This window comes from Ctenocephalides felis, unplaced genomic scaffold, assembly GCF_003426905.1.
Source record: "Ctenocephalides felis isolate EL2017-DRISC unplaced genomic scaffold, ASM342690v1 CF-g0.4_SCAFFOLD_03573, whole genome shotgun sequence".
NCBI classification, from domain to species: Eukaryota; Metazoa; Arthropoda; class Insecta; order Siphonaptera; family Pulicidae; genus Ctenocephalides; species Ctenocephalides felis.
Window position 1 is genome coordinate 10,934,770 of NW_020539727.1, and position 17,788 is coordinate 10,952,557.

At 27.9% G+C, this 17,788-nt stretch overlaps 3 protein-coding genes across 3 annotated transcripts in view; 1 reads left to right on the plus strand and 2 right to left on the minus strand.

Moving 5' to 3' along the window:
* Positions 1-533: 533 nt before the first annotated feature.
* LOC113389501 (ectonucleoside triphosphate diphosphohydrolase 5-like) lies at positions 534-10,257 on the minus strand. Its single transcript, XM_026626529.1, has 9 exons — positions 10,200-10,257; positions 9,891-10,016; positions 9,598-9,677; positions 8,607-8,862; positions 7,675-7,825; positions 7,325-7,480; positions 1,942-2,105; positions 1,467-1,627; positions 534-764 (listed from the first exon to the last, which is right to left on the minus strand). The coding sequence occupies exons 1-9, from the start codon at positions 10,255-10,257 to the stop codon at positions 534-536; spliced, it is 1,383 nt and encodes a 460-aa protein (XP_026482314.1).
* On the minus strand, positions 3,663-5,768 carry LOC113389096 (actin-related protein 5). Its single transcript, XM_026626156.1, has one exon. It carries the CDS (start codon positions 5,756-5,758, stop codon positions 3,752-3,754), a length of 2,007 nt encoding a protein of 668 aa, XP_026481941.1. The 5' UTR covers positions 5,759-5,768; the 3' UTR covers positions 3,663-3,751.
* Positions 10,258-14,749: 4,492 nt separating the features above from the next.
* Positions 14,750-17,788, plus strand: part of LOC113389502 (general odorant-binding protein 28a-like) — a 10,208-nt gene continuing 7,169 nt past the window's right edge. Inside the window, exons 1-3 of the mRNA XM_026626530.1 lie at positions 14,750-14,808; positions 16,080-16,167; positions 16,569-16,654. Of these exons, the coding sequence (XP_026482315.1) occupies positions 14,752-14,808; positions 16,080-16,167; positions 16,569-16,654 (231 nt within the window). The 5' untranslated portion in view covers positions 14,750-14,751. The remainder of the gene's footprint in view (positions 14,809-16,079; positions 16,168-16,568; positions 16,655-17,788) is intronic.

Below are 17,788 nucleotides of genomic sequence, written 5' to 3' on the forward strand. Positions count from 1 at the left end.
GTAATAATTTTGCTCTAAAGTAAATCAAATACATTAATATAAATTTTTATTGGACACATTGGGTGGTTAACCTTTAAATATCATAAATTTATCAATTAAAATCTTATATATAAATTATAAATTTTATAAATAATTGAATTATATATATATATATATATATATATATATATTATAAACTATATATAATATGTATATATTATATAAACTATATATAATATGTATATATTATATACTTAAAACAATTATATATAAATTATAAATTATATAAGTTATACATTATATAAATTATAAATCATATAAATTTTGTTTTTGTTTATATTTTTGTTAGATAAAATTTTACAACCTAAGGCAACCCAAATAATTTTAATATCTAGTTAGAAAATATTTTCTATTTCAATACATATGTATATGTTAACAATATAATATCACTACCAGCTGTAAGTTTATCTCAAATTGAATTTAAGAAATATGTGTATAATACATTTATTTTTCTTGGTTTATACATAAATAAAATATGCATTATGTATTATTTTTTATTTTGGCACGGTTGGTTTAGTTGGATCAGAATTTACAGTCGGTACAGGAGTTGCCGGAGTTGGTTTGGTTTTTGCTTTCAATTCATAAGTAGAACATTCTGATTTATTTCTCTTAGATTTTTTTCTTATATCCAAAACTGGTATTGCAGGTGGCATAGTTTTCATTATTTTGCTATAAGCAAATCCTAAGGCCCAGGATAATTCGTGGTTGTCATACGAGTTCAACATCTAAAATATAATAAAGAATATAGAAAATATTAACAAAAGACCTAGTATTTTTAACTACTCACTAAATAAAATTTATAATATTTTATATTTTTCAATTTCTAACTGCAATTATTATTATAATTAAGATAAATTAAATTTAATTTATATTTAATTTAATAATTATGATTAAAAAACAAGTTTTGCAATTATGAAGTACAATTTCTACATGTAGTAGCTTACTTGTTTCTATATTATTGATTATTTATTTTAATGATCTTTTTTATTTTATATATTCAATATAAATCTAATTTGATAAAGATTAAAATAGAAAAATTGTTTATCTTTATATCTTTTGTTCATACACAATATTTTTTTCATTTACCAGTATAAAATTTCAGAAATAAAAATTAAAAGCTTTAAAAATGCAAAATCATCTGAACATTGGCAGTAATTTTGATATAAACATCATTTCAAATTCTTTAAAAAAAATATTTATATTCAATCTATTATAAAAGATTGAACTCTTATTTAAAATGAGAATCACCATCTAAATTAAAAAATCATATCATATCCAAATCTTTAGAAAATATCTTAATTCAATCGATTATAAAATATTGAACTCTTATTTAAAATAAGAATCACCATCTAAACTAAAGATTTACAATTGTAAATTGAATTAACTAAAATAATCCAATTAAAATATTTATATAATAAAATTTATACCTCTACAATATTCCAATTATGAAGTCTGAAACCTTTCGTAAGTAAAGTATGTATATAAATAAGATCCAAACACAGGAAAGGTTCTTTGCTATTTGGATATCTGCAAACCAATTGTAACTTTTTCCAAATTTTTCCAATGGTCGTGACACCATATTCATCAGCTAAAATAAAATAAAATAGTACTATAGTATATACTATTTATAAATATTTTATAATTTATTTTAAATGTATAATTTGTATATTGATGTAAAAGCTGAACAAGATTTGAAATAACTATAAAAGTTTAACATAAAACTGTAGTTTCCATAAAAAAATATATTTGGTTGAATTCAATATCAAATATTTGTCCAAAATATGGTTTATGTGTGTCTATATATTAGGTCTGCTAAATATATAAAAATTCCATATATATATATATATATATATATATATATATATATATATATATATAATAAATGCTTTATTTACTTATAACGTTTCCAGATTTTCCTCTGTAGTAAAATGCACTCAGAGCCACATTTGCTTCTTCGTGAAGACCATAAGGAACAGGAACGATTTTTGTCTCTGACAAATCGAAGAACACGTTTTCTGCATTTTTTAATATCAACTCCAATTTGTTTATTGCTTCTTGGTTTACCTCTAAAATAAATTTGAAATCATTATTCTCCAATATATTTTATTATTAAATTTATTTGATAATTTATTCATAAAACATATGAAAAATATTTTTATTTTTCAGACTTTAAAATAAAAACGAAAGTAAATGCGTTTCATATTAATAAAGTAAATAATGGTAGTTTTTTTTTTATTATTGCTAGTTTTAACAATCAGATTACAATATCGCTTATAAATGAAAACTGATGCGGTATTGAAAATCATAATCAAGAAAAAAATAGAATAAAAGAAATTTAAGAAAAGAAATAGAATTAAATAAATGAATAAATAATAATATTAACAATGAAAACAATTATATTTACAGGTAATGAATAATAATTATAAATAACTTGTTACAAAATTTTCCTGTGCAAGACAGAGAATTTTTATAATATATTTTTATAAAAAAAAATATATATATATATAAAAACGAATATTATACTATTATATATATCTACTGTCCACAACCTAATTTTCTCTGTTTTGCACAGAAAAATGTTCAAACAATTTATTTATGAGTACTTATAATAGTACTCTCTTTAAACTTCGTTCTTATAAAAATCCAGAACCAATTTTGAAAATTCAAAAGCGTTGGAGTTCAAAAAAGATAATAATTGGAAATTGAATTCAAAAAAAAAATAAACTAGTTAGAAATTGTGCTCATTAGTTTCTGGGAAAGATCAAGCTGATAATTCTTAAAAAAATAATTGCAAAAACTGAAACTTTGTCTATTTCAATAAAACTATGCATATTTTTATTTTTTTAGTAATCGCAAAAAAAATCAAAAATTAAAATTTTTGCGTAACTTTACGTTTCAAAAGTTTCTGAACATTTTGGCATACCTTAGAAAAAATGAATGTGCGTGTGAATGTATGTATGTATGGATGCAATTTTTCGTCCACGTTTTCAGACGCACGTATCAACCGATTTGAATGATTCAAAAAACATTCGATCCTTATTGATAGGGAGATGTGCTAATTAGTTTTTGGCAAAAGCAAAACCAGCCGTTTCGGAGATAAAGAGCAAAGAGTGCAAAAAATAGAAATCGAGTTTTTGAGAGAACGAGAATCCGATTTGAATGATCTAAAAAACATTCAATTAGTAATGATTGGGAGAAGTAGTTATTAGTTTTTGGCAAAGGCAGGCCCAGCCATTTCGAAGATACAGAGCTAAATGTGCAAAAAAGGCAGGTTTTGAGGGAACTAAGAGTTCGATTTAAAATATTCAAAGAACTTTCTGCTAGTTTTATCAAAATAATTGGTTTTAGAAAAGAAAATTTTGTTCCAAATATTTTTTTTTCAGAAAAAAAAAAATTGTCGAAAATAATTCAGATTTTATTTTTTCGAGTCTCTTACTCGAGTTCTAATATACTTTAAACAAATATTTTTAACTTTGCATTTCTGTTTATATAATTCTTATAAATATTAGACAATGTTACAATATTTATTTATAATAATATAATTGAAAACTTTTTAATGTTTCTCGAACACTTTGCTACGATGCGGCAAGTTCCAGCAATTTGTCTTAAGGCACGATGCCATACACCCCACTAGTTTACAATTAATTTCTCAATGAGTAACAAATATTATTATGTAGGTTTTTATTACCATATAAATTTACAACCTGATAATTTAATTGTCATCTGCAATACTTTCTGTAGGACTTTTGGTATAAATATTAGAGGCTTTATGTGACCGGAGATATTCTCCGCCTTTTTCATAATAATCATCTTTAGAAATAGCAATAGACGTATCACTGGATAAATCTTTAGCCCCATTCCAGGCATCTGAACTCGGCGAAGTTGCCACATTTATGTGATGCCGACTCCCAAAAGGACGAATTTGTGTGAGTTCCATTGTTAATCGCTCTTTTAAGCCTGCGAAATTCGCACAACCTCCGGTGATAAAGATATTTTGTGCTAAAATGGACTGGTCTTCGGGATTGAACATTTTGAAGACATGTTCGATGGTTTCTCCTAGCCCAGCTTCAGAACAACCAATGATAGACGGCTGGAACAACAATTCTGTGGCACGAATTAGTTCTAAACCTAAATTCAGTTGGTGTGAGTCACCCATGTCGTTGTATATGGATTTGCAGTTGTCCACACTGTCGATGAACGAAGGATCATAATGGCGCAGAATGTCTTCAAGTTCTGCCAGTTTTTCATTCTCTTCCTCGCTATCACTATCACCACCTTCTTTACTGATGGTTTTGTATACATCCCAATCTTCATCACGTATGCCAAAATCATCATTACCCTTTTCCTTACGTGCTAACTGTGAAATTATTCTCATACGCTCCTGAGCAGCAACTGTGCGTCTTCGTACCATATCTAAACGTCTTTGTTTCTTAGCAGCCTTGTGGTCTAAAATAGCTTGTCTCTTGTTTTTTGTAATATTGAGCCACTCGTTTATATCTGTTCCCATTTCCGGTCCCAAATTCTTCACAGAACTTTCTTCTAAAGCTTCAGATTCTAAAGTACTTTCTGTTGCAGCTTGGTAAGCCTTTTGTTCAGCTTTTTCAATACGTGCTTGCACACATACAATAGCTTTTTCAACATCCTCGTAGGTTTTAATATCAAAATCACCCATATCATCTATTAAGTCAGTCGTGTGCCCATCATCAAGGTACTGCAGCAATTCAGTTAAACGAGCAAGTAGCTGTCGCTCTTGTACTAATTTATCTTCTCTTTTTCTAGCATTCATCTCAATTAACCTACGTGCTAAACTGCGTCTGCGCTCAAACCGTTGATCTGGTGTTAAACCTGGATTCACGGTTACCGTAGGTGTTGGGAACTGAATTTTCTTAACATTCTGCTGGTAATAATCCACACAACCCCATTTTTTAACTTCTTCTAAGTAGTTAGCAGAAACATAACAATGATCGTGAACTATATCTTCAACTCTACTTGGTGTAATAATATTTGTATAAGCCGGGTACTTCAGTTGTAATAGTTTGTGCAAAAAGCTTGTGATGTTAGAACCACCTATGTTGATCCTTCTTGCTTTCTCAATAATGCTTATGTTATTTATTACGGGTATAACATGTGTAGTATTGTGACCTATGGATATTATTAATGCACTTGCAATATCTATGCATGTTCTCCGGTTGTAGTAAAAACTAAGTAAAGCATCAACACCGTAAGTCACACAAGGAACATCATAACACTCAAACAACAATTCAGACATCAAATTCCTTGTATAATTAGGATTTAATAACGCCTCGGTCATAACTATAGGATGCTTCACACTCCTCTCAGTGTCGATACCTATGTGTGCAAAAATATAGTCCAGGATTTGTTCCTGAGCTTCAAAATGCGTAACGATGTCTTTATCAAATTGGGTTTTTAACTGAAAACGTACTGCCTCAATGTTAGTTATATCATTACCAATTTGTATTGGAGGGGTAGTTGGGGGTTCATTATCTTTTCTCACCCTTTCTTTGCGGGGTTTTGCTATCAAGTTTCTGAAAACAAGCCGGGGTGATTCATCAGAAGTCCATCCTACTCTACATTGGTACGACCCATTGTCAATTATTAAGGGTATTGAAGTTTCTTTCTCTACATATTTGTGGAATATATCTGCCACCACTTTCTTGTCTGTTAGCTTAAACAAATTAGTAGGGTTTGAATCAGTCATTGTCAACAAATCCGAGTGGTAGCACAATTTAGCGAAAATCACTAAATTTAATACCGGCAAGATTAACCAAAATATAATATAAATATTATTATTGAATTTGTTTAGTATACAATAGGTTATTTCTGATTCTTATAAACACAAGTGAAGTTGTCTCTGGAACCCATCTGTCAAAATCGTAGCGTTTCCATAGATATTAAATTGTGCAATTATGGGAGTCGCTAAGTACATTCATGTGTGCCACCACCTGTGGCAGCACTTGTCACGTTTCTGTTTTTAAATTGTTTTAAAAACTATCCTGCCATGAATATCAATAAAATTATAAAACTAGTGGTGTATGACATTGTGCCTTGAGGCAAATTGCTGGAACTTCCCGTTCTGTAATAAAATATTTGAGGAATATTAAATGCTTTCAAATAGATTATAAAACAGTAGCATTCATTATTCTTATTTTTTATGTGTATGGGTTGTTTTTTGCGCCACTTGGGAGCGTCCATTAATAACGTGATACATTTTTTAAAGATTTTTGGACCTCCCTCCCCCTTGGTAATATTCAAAATTAGCCATCCCCTCCCCCACAAACATCATGTGTATTTTTAGTTTTGAGAAAAAATTGTAAAAGTTTTGATATTTTTTGAAATGTTTGGATTTTTTTTTTCAAAAAAATCAGGTACAAAATAAATACACGCGATGTCTTACTACAGCCCTCCCCACCCTACTTGATATATTATGATTTTTGTTTATTTTGTAATACCTTAGAGAAAATGAATGTTTGTGTGTGTATGAGTGTATGTATGCCATACATCGTATGGATACAATTTTTCAAAAAACAATCGATTCCTAACTAATAAGGAGACGTGCTGATTAGTTTTTGGCAAAAGTTGGTCCTGCCGTTTCGGAGATACGAAGCAAAGAGTGCAGAAAATAGAAATCAGGTTTTTGAGAAAACGGAGCATCCGGTTTGCATTATTTAAAAAACAATCAATTTGTAATGATGGGGAAAAATAATGATTAGGTTTTCGCAAGGACAGGTCCAGCTGTTTTGGAGACACAAAGCCACATGTGCAGAAAATGGCAGTTTTTAAAAGTACGAAGATCCGATTTGAATGATTCAAGCAAAAAACCTTTTGCTTCTATCGACGAAACGGTCATTTTTGGGGAAAAAATTCAGCTAAAATTCTGAAGCTCACTTATATACCTGAAATAAATTATTTTAACATTTTCAATTCAGATTATATAATTCTTAAGAATATGAAACACGGACCTTCAATCTAATTCCGCTTGATTAAGTTTTCTTTATTCACTTTTCATATAAACTTATGTAATCGCCATGGTCCAATTTATAAGCTCTAATATTTTGTCTATAAAATACGAAAAATGAGAGTTACTGCATTGATAATAATATATTTGAAAACATTTAATATTCCTCAAAAATTTTATTATGAAACAGAAAGTCCTAGCAATTTGCCTTAAGGTACAATACCATACCCCACTAATTCGATCTTATAATTGGTTATAAGTTCAGGTATTATTTTTTATAATTATGGCTTATTATAAATGCTTATTTACCTGACATGTAATACCATGTTGTTGAAAGTAAAATTTTTATATGGAGTAAATCTGTCGTAGCAAACACTTGTTACATGTGAATTATTGTGCAATGGATGGGGATAGTCAAATTGCAGAATTCCTTGACGGGCAGCACTTAGACCCAAACCCAAGTAACTGAAATAAAAATAAAAAAAAATAAAATTAACTTTGTATTAAAAACTGTGTTTTAACATTCTTAGTTTTTGCAAATTCTACAAATATCTTTAATTATTTGCACATTAATTACTTCTTTTAAATTATTTCTAAAATGTAAAATTTAAAAAAAGGATTCAATAATTTAAAAAAAAAAGTTATAGTTTTTTCCTCACCTGTGGGCAAAAACTTTAATATTCGGTTTTGGAGAATCATAAATACTATTTCTCACATAAGGAACATATGGACGATTTACTTCATATGTTACTTGTGAAGATCCACCGCCCATTTCCAATGTTGCATAAGTGTGATGTTTTTTCAAAGAATCTAGAATAAAAAAAAATTATTGAAACTTTTTTGTACTTTTAATGCCTGTACATAAAATTAAAGTAATTGGACTTTAATTTAATATTAAACAAAATACAAGTCAGCACCACCCTGGTATTTATAAACCATGGTATTTATATACCATTTAACACCAATTTTTGACTCTAACATCCTCAAACTCATTTTTTGTCGTAACCGTAAAATTTAAAAAAAAAAATTAACTAATGTAATTGTATTGAAGCTTCATATACAAATAATGGAAAAATAAACTTGATTATTTGATGATTAAGGGACCGATTCTGCTGCACAACAGACCAATGTTATGGCAAGGCCATGTGATAATCCAACTTCCATACATTATGCTACTGAATCATACTGAAAACTATCAAAATGTTATGTATTCGGGTGCTTTACACATAAACTGCAACGTCACTCGTATATTATGAGGCTGGGTCAGAAAGACCCTGTTATCTAACATCGTTTTTATGACATTTGTGCGATTTTTAGGTTAGGTTTTCTATCTGACAACGTGAGAAAAACGCCTGACTGCACAGAAATCACATGGTTTTTGTCAATATTTAGTATGGAAAGTTCTTCATAACATAGTCCTGCCATAACATTGGTCTGTTATGCGGCAGCATCGGTCCTTGAGATTGTGATCTTACCTTACCAAACTTAGTTTAGATTTGATTGAAGTTATAAAATTTATGATGAATAGAAGTATCAAAAACCATAGGGTCTGATATTTAAAAATAATATTATAAATTTCTATTTTTCTTACGTTTAAAATAGTTAACAGTGAACCAAGAGAACAATCCTTCCTCAACTCCTGTCAACATAGCAGCTGCATCCTGAGGAGCTTTATAACCAGTACATTCCAAGGCATTTTGGACAACTTGGAGAAGTTCTGCAGATTTTTTATCACCTAAAAGTCTTAATCCTGCTGTAGCCCTTAGATAAACTTCAGTTTTTGATTTGTGTTCATCGGGAACAAACTTATCGACTTGTTGGACGAGCTCGTAAATCTTTTGTGCACCCTTTAATAAAAAAAAGGAGTAGATTTGTATTTCTATAAGATAACTTTAAATATTTTAATTTAAAACTAGGTCATCATAAACTTTAGTCGATAATAATGTGATAATAGTGGACATGTAATTTTTTTTTTTTTTATTCTTTCAACAGCAATCAGAACTCTTACTTTACATGTTCTATAAGCTGTTTGTTGAAGACTTATAACCAAACGTATTGTATGAGAGGCAACCCATCGGTTAACCATTCTCCTATGTGTAGGGTTTATATTAGCTCTTATGTCTAAGTATAATAATTATCATAATACCGAAGTATAATAATTATCAGAATACCGAAGACATTGGTATTAAAAGAACAACGTGCAGTGAACGACGTGTAATGAAAAACACAACATGCTAATTTAGATTTCCATATTTTAAAAATTTTTTTTAATTATAACACACTGATGATGAGACAAACCTAGTCTCGAAACGTTTGTGAAAATTATTATTTAATAAATTAGTGCAAAAAGAGTGTTGTTTGTTCATATTTCCAAATTAATAATAATTATCATATGATTGAATAATGTAGCTATGTCCACGAAGGACGATTTCCACTTGAAATTATATTGTGATCTATAACCTCAAGTGAAAAGGACAGGTAAATTGATGTAACAAAAATGCATTTTTGTTAAAGTTTTTAATTTTAACCAGTATTTTATAAATGATGCAGTTTAAAAAAATGTGCATTTCAAAAAACCTTACCAATTCCGGATCATGTGCATATGATGATAATCCTGGTCTGACTTTCACAAATTTTTCATCCAGCAATTGGAGATCTCTACCTGCATTTGTTAGAAAAAGAAATTATCATCAGTCAATAATTTTGATGAAACTTGACCAAATTACAATTCCATTTAATAACAATATATTATTAAAAGCTTCATCACTAGTTCATAGTTTTCATAAAAAAAAATGTGTTAACAATGTAATGCTATTTCTACGGGTTGTCTTACCGCAAATAATCATTTCCAATTATCCATTTCGATTAAAAATACCTGTTTTTGAAAATTTATAGGCCACAACTCTGGATCCTGTCGATCCTGCGTCGATTACAAGGATGTAAACGATTTTTCCATTTTTTTCAGGACCTGCATTCTGAATATCCTTTTTTACTACACTACCTGCTTAAAATATAATAGAAATATACAAATAATATTTTGAAAACCTGATCAAAAAACATTTACTAATTTTTTTTTCAAAACTAGTCAAATTTAGAAAATGTTTCTCAGATACTGACTTATTTTTTGAATAAAACTCAGTATTGTCTTGTTAAGGTTTCTGTTTCTAGAACTGTATCTACTAACCATTTATACCCAAATTGCAACCCAAAGCAAAAATTAAAAGAACTGGCCAAGCAAACATTTGCTAAATTCTTTCAAAATTGGTCAAATTTAGAAAATGTTTCTCAGATACTGACTTCGGATTTTGAAACCAAGATCAAAACCTATGATGATGATGATAATATTTACGCAAATGTAAGAATTGCACAATTTCCTATTTGCGTAGGTGACATGGGTAGATATTGCATAATTTATTATTTTATATGTTCAAAAACAATAGTTAATAATATTCTGTTTATTGCTAAGGAATGAAAAATCGAATTAAAAGTCGTTTTATTCAAAATAATTCTATTGGACCATGTGCAACTGTTGGCATGGAATTGTAGTAAATTCAATCTAGTTTCTCCTAAGCTAACTAGAAAAGAGTGCCCCCATAGAAAGTTTATGAGTTATTTGACAAAAACAAAAAAATCCCGAATTTTCTATCTATTGCTAAAGAATGAAAAATAAAATTCAAAGTCATTATTTTATTGAAAGCAATTCTTTTGGACCATGTGCAACTGTTGGAATGGAATTGTAGTAAATATAATGTAGTTGCACCCTATCTGACTGAAAATGGGTTTTGAGTTATTTGACAAAAGCCAAAAAAAATGTCCCGAATTTTCAATTTATTGCTAAAGAATTGAAATATCGAATTCAAAGTCGTTTATTCACTGTTATATATACAGTAATTACTTAATATATAATAAATAAATACATACAAAAAATGATTCAAATAAAAATAATATGTATCAATAATTCAAATACTAATCAATAGATAAAAAAAAATACTCAACTGTATAAACATCTATAAAAATATGTGGACACATGCATTTTTGAAGAACTGAACAAATAAAAATTACCAAATATATGAATTATACAATAATTAATATACACATACATGTATTATATTCTTATTAATTATTATTAAATAAGTGATAAAGTAAAATAGTAGTAAATAAAATAAAAACTAAATAAAACATATATGCAATAATCAATAAATATATAAAATAATGCATGGATGAATAAATAAGCAAATTACTAAATAACTAAATTGATAAATAGTTTATTATTAAATGATGATGATGGTATTAAAATTTAATTATTAAATGATGACTTTGTACAATATTCTAGAAGAATAAACGACTTAATTTTTTTTTCAGATTTTATATTAATGTTTGAATAAATAAAAAATATTGAAAGCATTCTGCTTATTGAATGCAATTTTAGACGACATTTTATATAGAGATTTACTATATACAAGAAAGGAAAATTTGATGCATTGTATGTAATCATTGTATAAATGTTTATATTAGTAATATAATATATTGTAAATACATACAACAATATATAATGTGATTTTTCTTGTCAACTCTGTAATTATTTTCTCTCTGAAATACAAGACTTATTAGAAGCCTAACATTCACCCTGATTACAAAGAAGTAAATATTAACTTCCCAAGTTAAGCCAGAAAATTCTATTTGTTAATTTTATGTTTAGTCGAATTAGTTACAATTAACTCTAATTAATTATTTCAACCTGATTTGCAGAAAGTAAGTATATACTTAAGACAATTTTTGACCTTTTATCTACAATTTTTCAAAAACTGCTGCACTGATTCCAAAATTTGAAAAGCCATTCGATGTAACGTGATAAGGACTTGTGTTGTCTCCCATTTGAATTTTCAAAATTAGGTTAAAATTTGTTGCACTTCGGTTTTCTAGAATACTGTGTAAAGTCGCCCCAAAGCCTTAGATTTAAATTCCTGATTTGTTCCATATGAATTAACATTAATTTTTATATATCAATTTAATCAGGAATTGTCCACAAATATCTAAAAATTGTTACTTGGATGTTGAAAGATTTTGCTGCACTTAGTTTTTCATCAAATTTGTCACTGTTAAGGTCCTCTTAACAGTGATCGATTTTTTAGTGATATTTGGACCCCCCTTGGTAATATTCAAAATTAGCCCCCTCCCCCTACCAAAAATCACATGTATTTTTAGTTACGAGAAAAAATGATAAAATTTTTGATATTTTGAAAATGTTTGCATTTTTTTCGAACAAAATCTGGTTAAAAAATAAATGCACGTAATATCTTACTATACCCCTCCCCCACGTGATTTTTTTTGTCAAACTCCTCCTTCCCCTAAAATCCTCACGTGATTAATAAATGCCCCCTTAATAATGCTGAATAATGTTGGACAGAATTGAGATTTATTCTATCCTCATTTTGTTATATTCATTATCTGTCACTTATTGTTTTAATTCCACTTATTTATTTTATTCATTGATTTTATTTGTATTATTATTTGCTTTTATTTTATGTTAAATCATCATACTACGGATATCATTTTAATGTAAATTCTATCCTTTTTACTCTTATTTATTTAAATTTATGTTATTATTTATTATTATTGCTAGATGTTAAATTATTTAATAGTTGTAATAAATATTGTAATTAAAAAAAATACTATCCTCATGGACCAAGTTGGATAAAGATGCTGGAAAGCAAATCATTTCCAAAATTGGTTCAGTAATCAGAAATTTAGAAGTTCATCCGGGTCAAACAAGATGACACGATATTTGTCTATGTCATAAGAATTAATGCCACGTGCCTGTAACAAATATGAAAAAAATACTATTCTAAATTAATATTATTATGTATCAGATGCATTTCATTATGGCAAAACTGCACCTAAATAATGACATTAATTAAATAATTTGCAGTTGCATAAAATCCGTAATTGTAGTCATAGTATAGACCAGAGTCGTCGTGTTTTCGATCGTCGAATCCTGAATCTATTATTATTAATCTATTATAATGGCCGGATGTTTTTTTCGCGATTCGGTTTATGAGAGCACAAATATAATGATTCCTATTCAAATTGGTGAATTAAAAGCAGAACATGTTGCACACACAATTAATCCCATTTAATAATGATGTCCGAAATGGTAAAAAGACAAAGATAAATATCGATATTAGGTAAATTTTATCTAAGCTCTAAAATTTGATTTGAAAAATATGTACTTTTAAATTCAGAATATTGTGAGACTGAATTTGTTCTTAAAAATCTTTTATTGGCTGAAAATTAGGACTCAAATAGTAAAAGTTACAACAAATAAAATTCAAGGTCAATTCTGCACAGAACAACATGATATCAAGCAGTTTCAAGTTCTTACTTAAAAATGAAAATGATATCAAGTGAAAATAGCCTCAAGGGACATTGCTACAGTTAACAGAAAAAGATTACCACTGAGTTGCCTTGTACCTATATTATGTTAAGGAAATACATTACAACAGGTTATGAGACACTTAAGAATAGTTCTGATGGTTGTTTATAAAAAAGTAAAAAAAAGAACTGAATATTAATTTTAAAATTGTTATTTATTGTTACAATTGATTTTTTTCTTTTTACTTTTATTAGATCACAAATTCAATTCTTTGGCTTCACCTTCTGTAATCATTTTTTTTATCATATTATTAATTTTATAGTCTGTCAATAGAAAATCACTATGCAAAGTTTCATGGAAATATTTTTTTTTGCTGAGGCTACATATTTTTTTGGATAATTGCCTATTAACAGAAATTAATAAAATTTTAAATATTAACGTAAAATATCTTTATATTATGTATTCAAAGTAAAAAGAAAAGTTATATTTGAAGCACTATTATAAAATTGTAAGACTAGAAAAATATTGTAAAAACAAGTAACTTATACTGAAGCCATACTCATGGAAATTTTGGCATTAATTTACTTTAATAATATTTAATAAAATTACAAACAATTGAATAAATTTTACACATATTTATAATTCAATTTAATATCTGATTTTACGATAACATTCCTAGACCACATTTTACTCATATCTTTTTTAACAACACGATATTACATTAAACTTTTTCTTAAAATTATTATTTATTTAAATTTCAGCAATAAGGATAATGCCATTTTAGTAATATCTGAAATGCTTGATATTACATGATATTACATTAAACTTTTTCCTAAAATTATTATTTATTTAAATTTTAGCAATAAGGATAATGCAATTTTAGTAATATCTGAAATGCTTTATATATAAAAAAATTGAAAATTGACAAATCTAATAGGAAAATAGATCTAAGATCCAACTTCTTCAAAAATTGTTGGTAATAAAAATAAAATTTAAATTCTTTAGACACTGTGATTAATTGGTTTAATCGAACTTGAAATATCTAAAAGCTCTTAATAAGAGCATCTTTTCATTTCAAATCAAATGAAACAATGCAGATTTTGCAAAAAATCTGCAAATTCTTGAATTAAGTTTCTTACAATATTCACCAAATAAAACAGTAAAATATCTACCTAAAATTTATTTTTACCTGAAAACTACTATTTTTCACACCACTATCATCTCATTTATCTAAATTGTTATTCTGATTTCAAGGACAATTTAAAAACCTATATAAACTGAGATTGGTGTTAATTTTAACACATTAGTTAAAAATTAATTATCAAATAATAGTAATTTAATAGAAATTATTGATCATTTCAAAATGATCAAATCAGTAGTGATTGGTTTTGCTTTTGCATTGGTGGTTGTATCAGTTCATGTAAGTAGAAATAAATAAATAAATAAATAATATATATATATATATATATATATATATATATATCTTCTATATATATAAAAATAAGTTGGGTTTTCCTTCCTGACGAAATAACTCCAGAACGCACGAACCGATTTCGACAATTTTGCATTCGTTGAAAAGGTCTCGGGCTCCGCAAGGTTTATAGCTAAGAAAATAAGTTGTGCATGGCATCGTGCCTTATACAAGCTGCTGGAACTTCACGCACCGTAATTAAAAATTCGAGTAATGACATTAGTGAGAATTATCAGAATTATGCTTGGTTAAGTCAACGAGCAATTCTTGCCGCAATGAATAATGATGTACACGCGCTGAATTTCACCATTCAATCAAAAATTGCTGGCGATCTGGTGACATAGCAATGATTCTGACTGGTCTTCCGTTTGACTTCAAACGATTGCAATATCCAGTTCGTCTTGCGTTTGCAATAACAAGTCGCAAGGCCAATCGCTTAGTGTTTGCGGGATAAATTTCAAATAGATTATTTAGAAAATCATTGTTTTTCACATGGGCAGTTATACGTGGCCTGTTCACGAGTTGGAAGACCATCCGCTTTGTTTGTGTTAACGTCAGACCAAAAAACAAAAAATGTGGTTTACCAAATATCACTTCCATGAAACGGATAATTTGCGGATTCACTTTTATTTACTTAGAGAAGTTCAACTAAAAAACACTTCATTTTTTTAATCAAAATAAATTTATTACTGTTGTATAACAAAATCAAAATTTTCTTCTTAAAATATAAAACAAAAAAAAAATTTCTTCATATTTCTCACGAAATCATCTGGTGGCGAAACGGAGTTTGTTGGGTTTGCTAGTATATATATATATATAATTCAAACCTAATTTAAACATTTTTTTTTTAATTTTTATTATTTATCTCAAAGAAGATAATAAAGGAGAAGTATTATCCAGAAAATCTGGCAATGCTTTATTGTTTCCTCGGCGTTTCAAAGTATTCTGAATAATTTAAAAAAAAATGTAATAAGAGTATGTGTGTATGCGAGACAAATTTTGGCCATTAGTCGATATTTTATAAAAACAGAGCTAAACCGTTTTTAAAAATGTAAAAGCCATTCGACAAGAGCGCTCTTTGATTAGTTTTGAAATTCGCTGAATTTGAATTCTCATCAATTAAGCATGTTATTTTTATACATACAGAATGTTTCAAGCAACTTGTCTTAAGACGAAATGCCACATAAACCTAGTTTAAATTGTTTTTTGATCAATTTTAGGCAGGCAAGCCTGAATTATCAGAAGAAGCCAAGGAAGAACTGGTGAAGATCACAAAAAAATGTATAGAAGAATCTGGAGTTGATCCAAGTAAGTAATTAGGCAAAAATAAAACAAAAAACATTGAAACAATTTTCATTTAAAGTATTTTTATAATTCATAAAAATTATATTAGTATTAATAAACCAAGCATGTATGTATGAGAAAAAATTATAAAAATATGAGTAAAAATTTACTAAAATTACTTCACTCAGACAGACAGAGATAATATGATTTTTTATTTAAGCTCAGAAAACAAAATTATTATTTTGGAATTAAGGATGCTAATTTGTTCTACATCATAATCATCTGGGTGTTATTTTAAATTTTTGGGCAATAAAAAATATCATTGACGCTAATTTCTGTTAATATGAAACTTGATTGATTAAGTAATAAAAATAAATATTTAAATTTTTATATTAATAATGATAATATTATTTTTATAATTTCAGAAGAACTAGAAAATATGAACAAAGAAACTCCTTCAGATCCTAAAGCCAGGTGCTTTGTAGGTTGCTTCTATAAAGAATATGGATATGTAAGTTTTAAAAAATCTAGTAAAAATTGCTTTTTAATAATTAGATTATAAAGTAAGATTTTTGTCTTGACTGATCATAAAATAGTTTCCTAAAAGAGTATTTTATAAAATGTGATATATAGTGCAAATTGCCACTTGAAGATGAGATTCAAAAATTAGATTTTTGTCTTAACCAATCATAAAATAATTTCTTCTGAAAGTATCTTATAAAATATGGTATCGAGAGAAAATTGTCCTTAGAAGATTCATTTTTAGAATAAAATTCAATTTTGTATTTCTGTCAATTATAAAATGAATTCCTTGTGAAAATTGCCCTTAGAAGATAAATTTCGAGAACAAAATTCCATTTCAATTTTCTGTCAATTATAATTTTTTTGACGTGTAACTATCTCAAAAAAATATGTTATTAAATTAGAATTGCCTATTGGGAGAATTCTAGGAAAAGTAATAAAAAGTCAAAAAAAAGAATTGTTAAAAATATGCCAGAATTGGAAAAAGGACAACTACTGGTGTAAAAAAAACAATCATTAGTCGATGTTTTCGTAAAACTCGTAGATATTTATAATTCATATAAAGAAAATAACTAGTGGTGTATGGCATCGTGCCTTGAGGCAAATTCTTGGAACTTCCCATACCGAATTAAAGTTTTGAAAATCTGAATTATTTTTTATATTCAAAAGTAAGTTTTTTTCTTTCCCCAAAAACGTTTTTTTGGATCATTCCAATCCAAATGCTTATTTCTCTGAAAAACTGCGATTTTTTGCACATTTAGCTCCGTATTTCCGAAACGCCTCGAACTGCCTTTGCCAAAAACTAATCACCTTTTTTCCCAATCATTATAAATTGAATGTTTTTAGATCATTTAAATCAGATACTCCTTCCTCTCAAAAACTCGATTTCTATTTTCTGCACTCTTTGCACAGTAACTTCAGAATGGCTAGAACTGCCTTTGCCAAAATCTAATCAGCACATCTCTCTATCATTAGGAATCGGATGCTTTTTGAATCTTTCGAATCGGCTCATCCTTGCGCCTGAAAAAGTGGACGAAAAATTGTTTCCATACATACATACATACACACACGCACATCCATTTTTTTTGAGGTATGTCTAAATGTTCAGAAACCTCTGAAACGT

Excerpts from the sequence above, each read along its gene's own strand:
- LOC113389096 (XM_026626156.1), bottom strand. The coding sequence starts at position 5,758 with ATGACTGATTCAAACCCTACTAATTTGTTTAAGCTAACAGACAAGAAA.
- LOC113389501 (XM_026626529.1), bottom strand. The coding sequence starts at position 10,257 with ATGTTTGCTTGGCCAGTTCTTTTAATTTTTGCTTTGGGTTGCAATTTG. Across the intron at positions 10,017-10,199 it reads TTGCAATTTGGGTATAAATG|GTAGTGTAGTAAAAAAGGAT; the intron begins GTTAGTAGATAC and ends TATTTTAAGCAG. Across the intron at positions 765-1,466 it reads ATAATTGGAATATTGTAGAG|ATGTTGAACTCGTATGACAA; the intron begins GTATAAATTTTA and ends ATTATATTTTAG.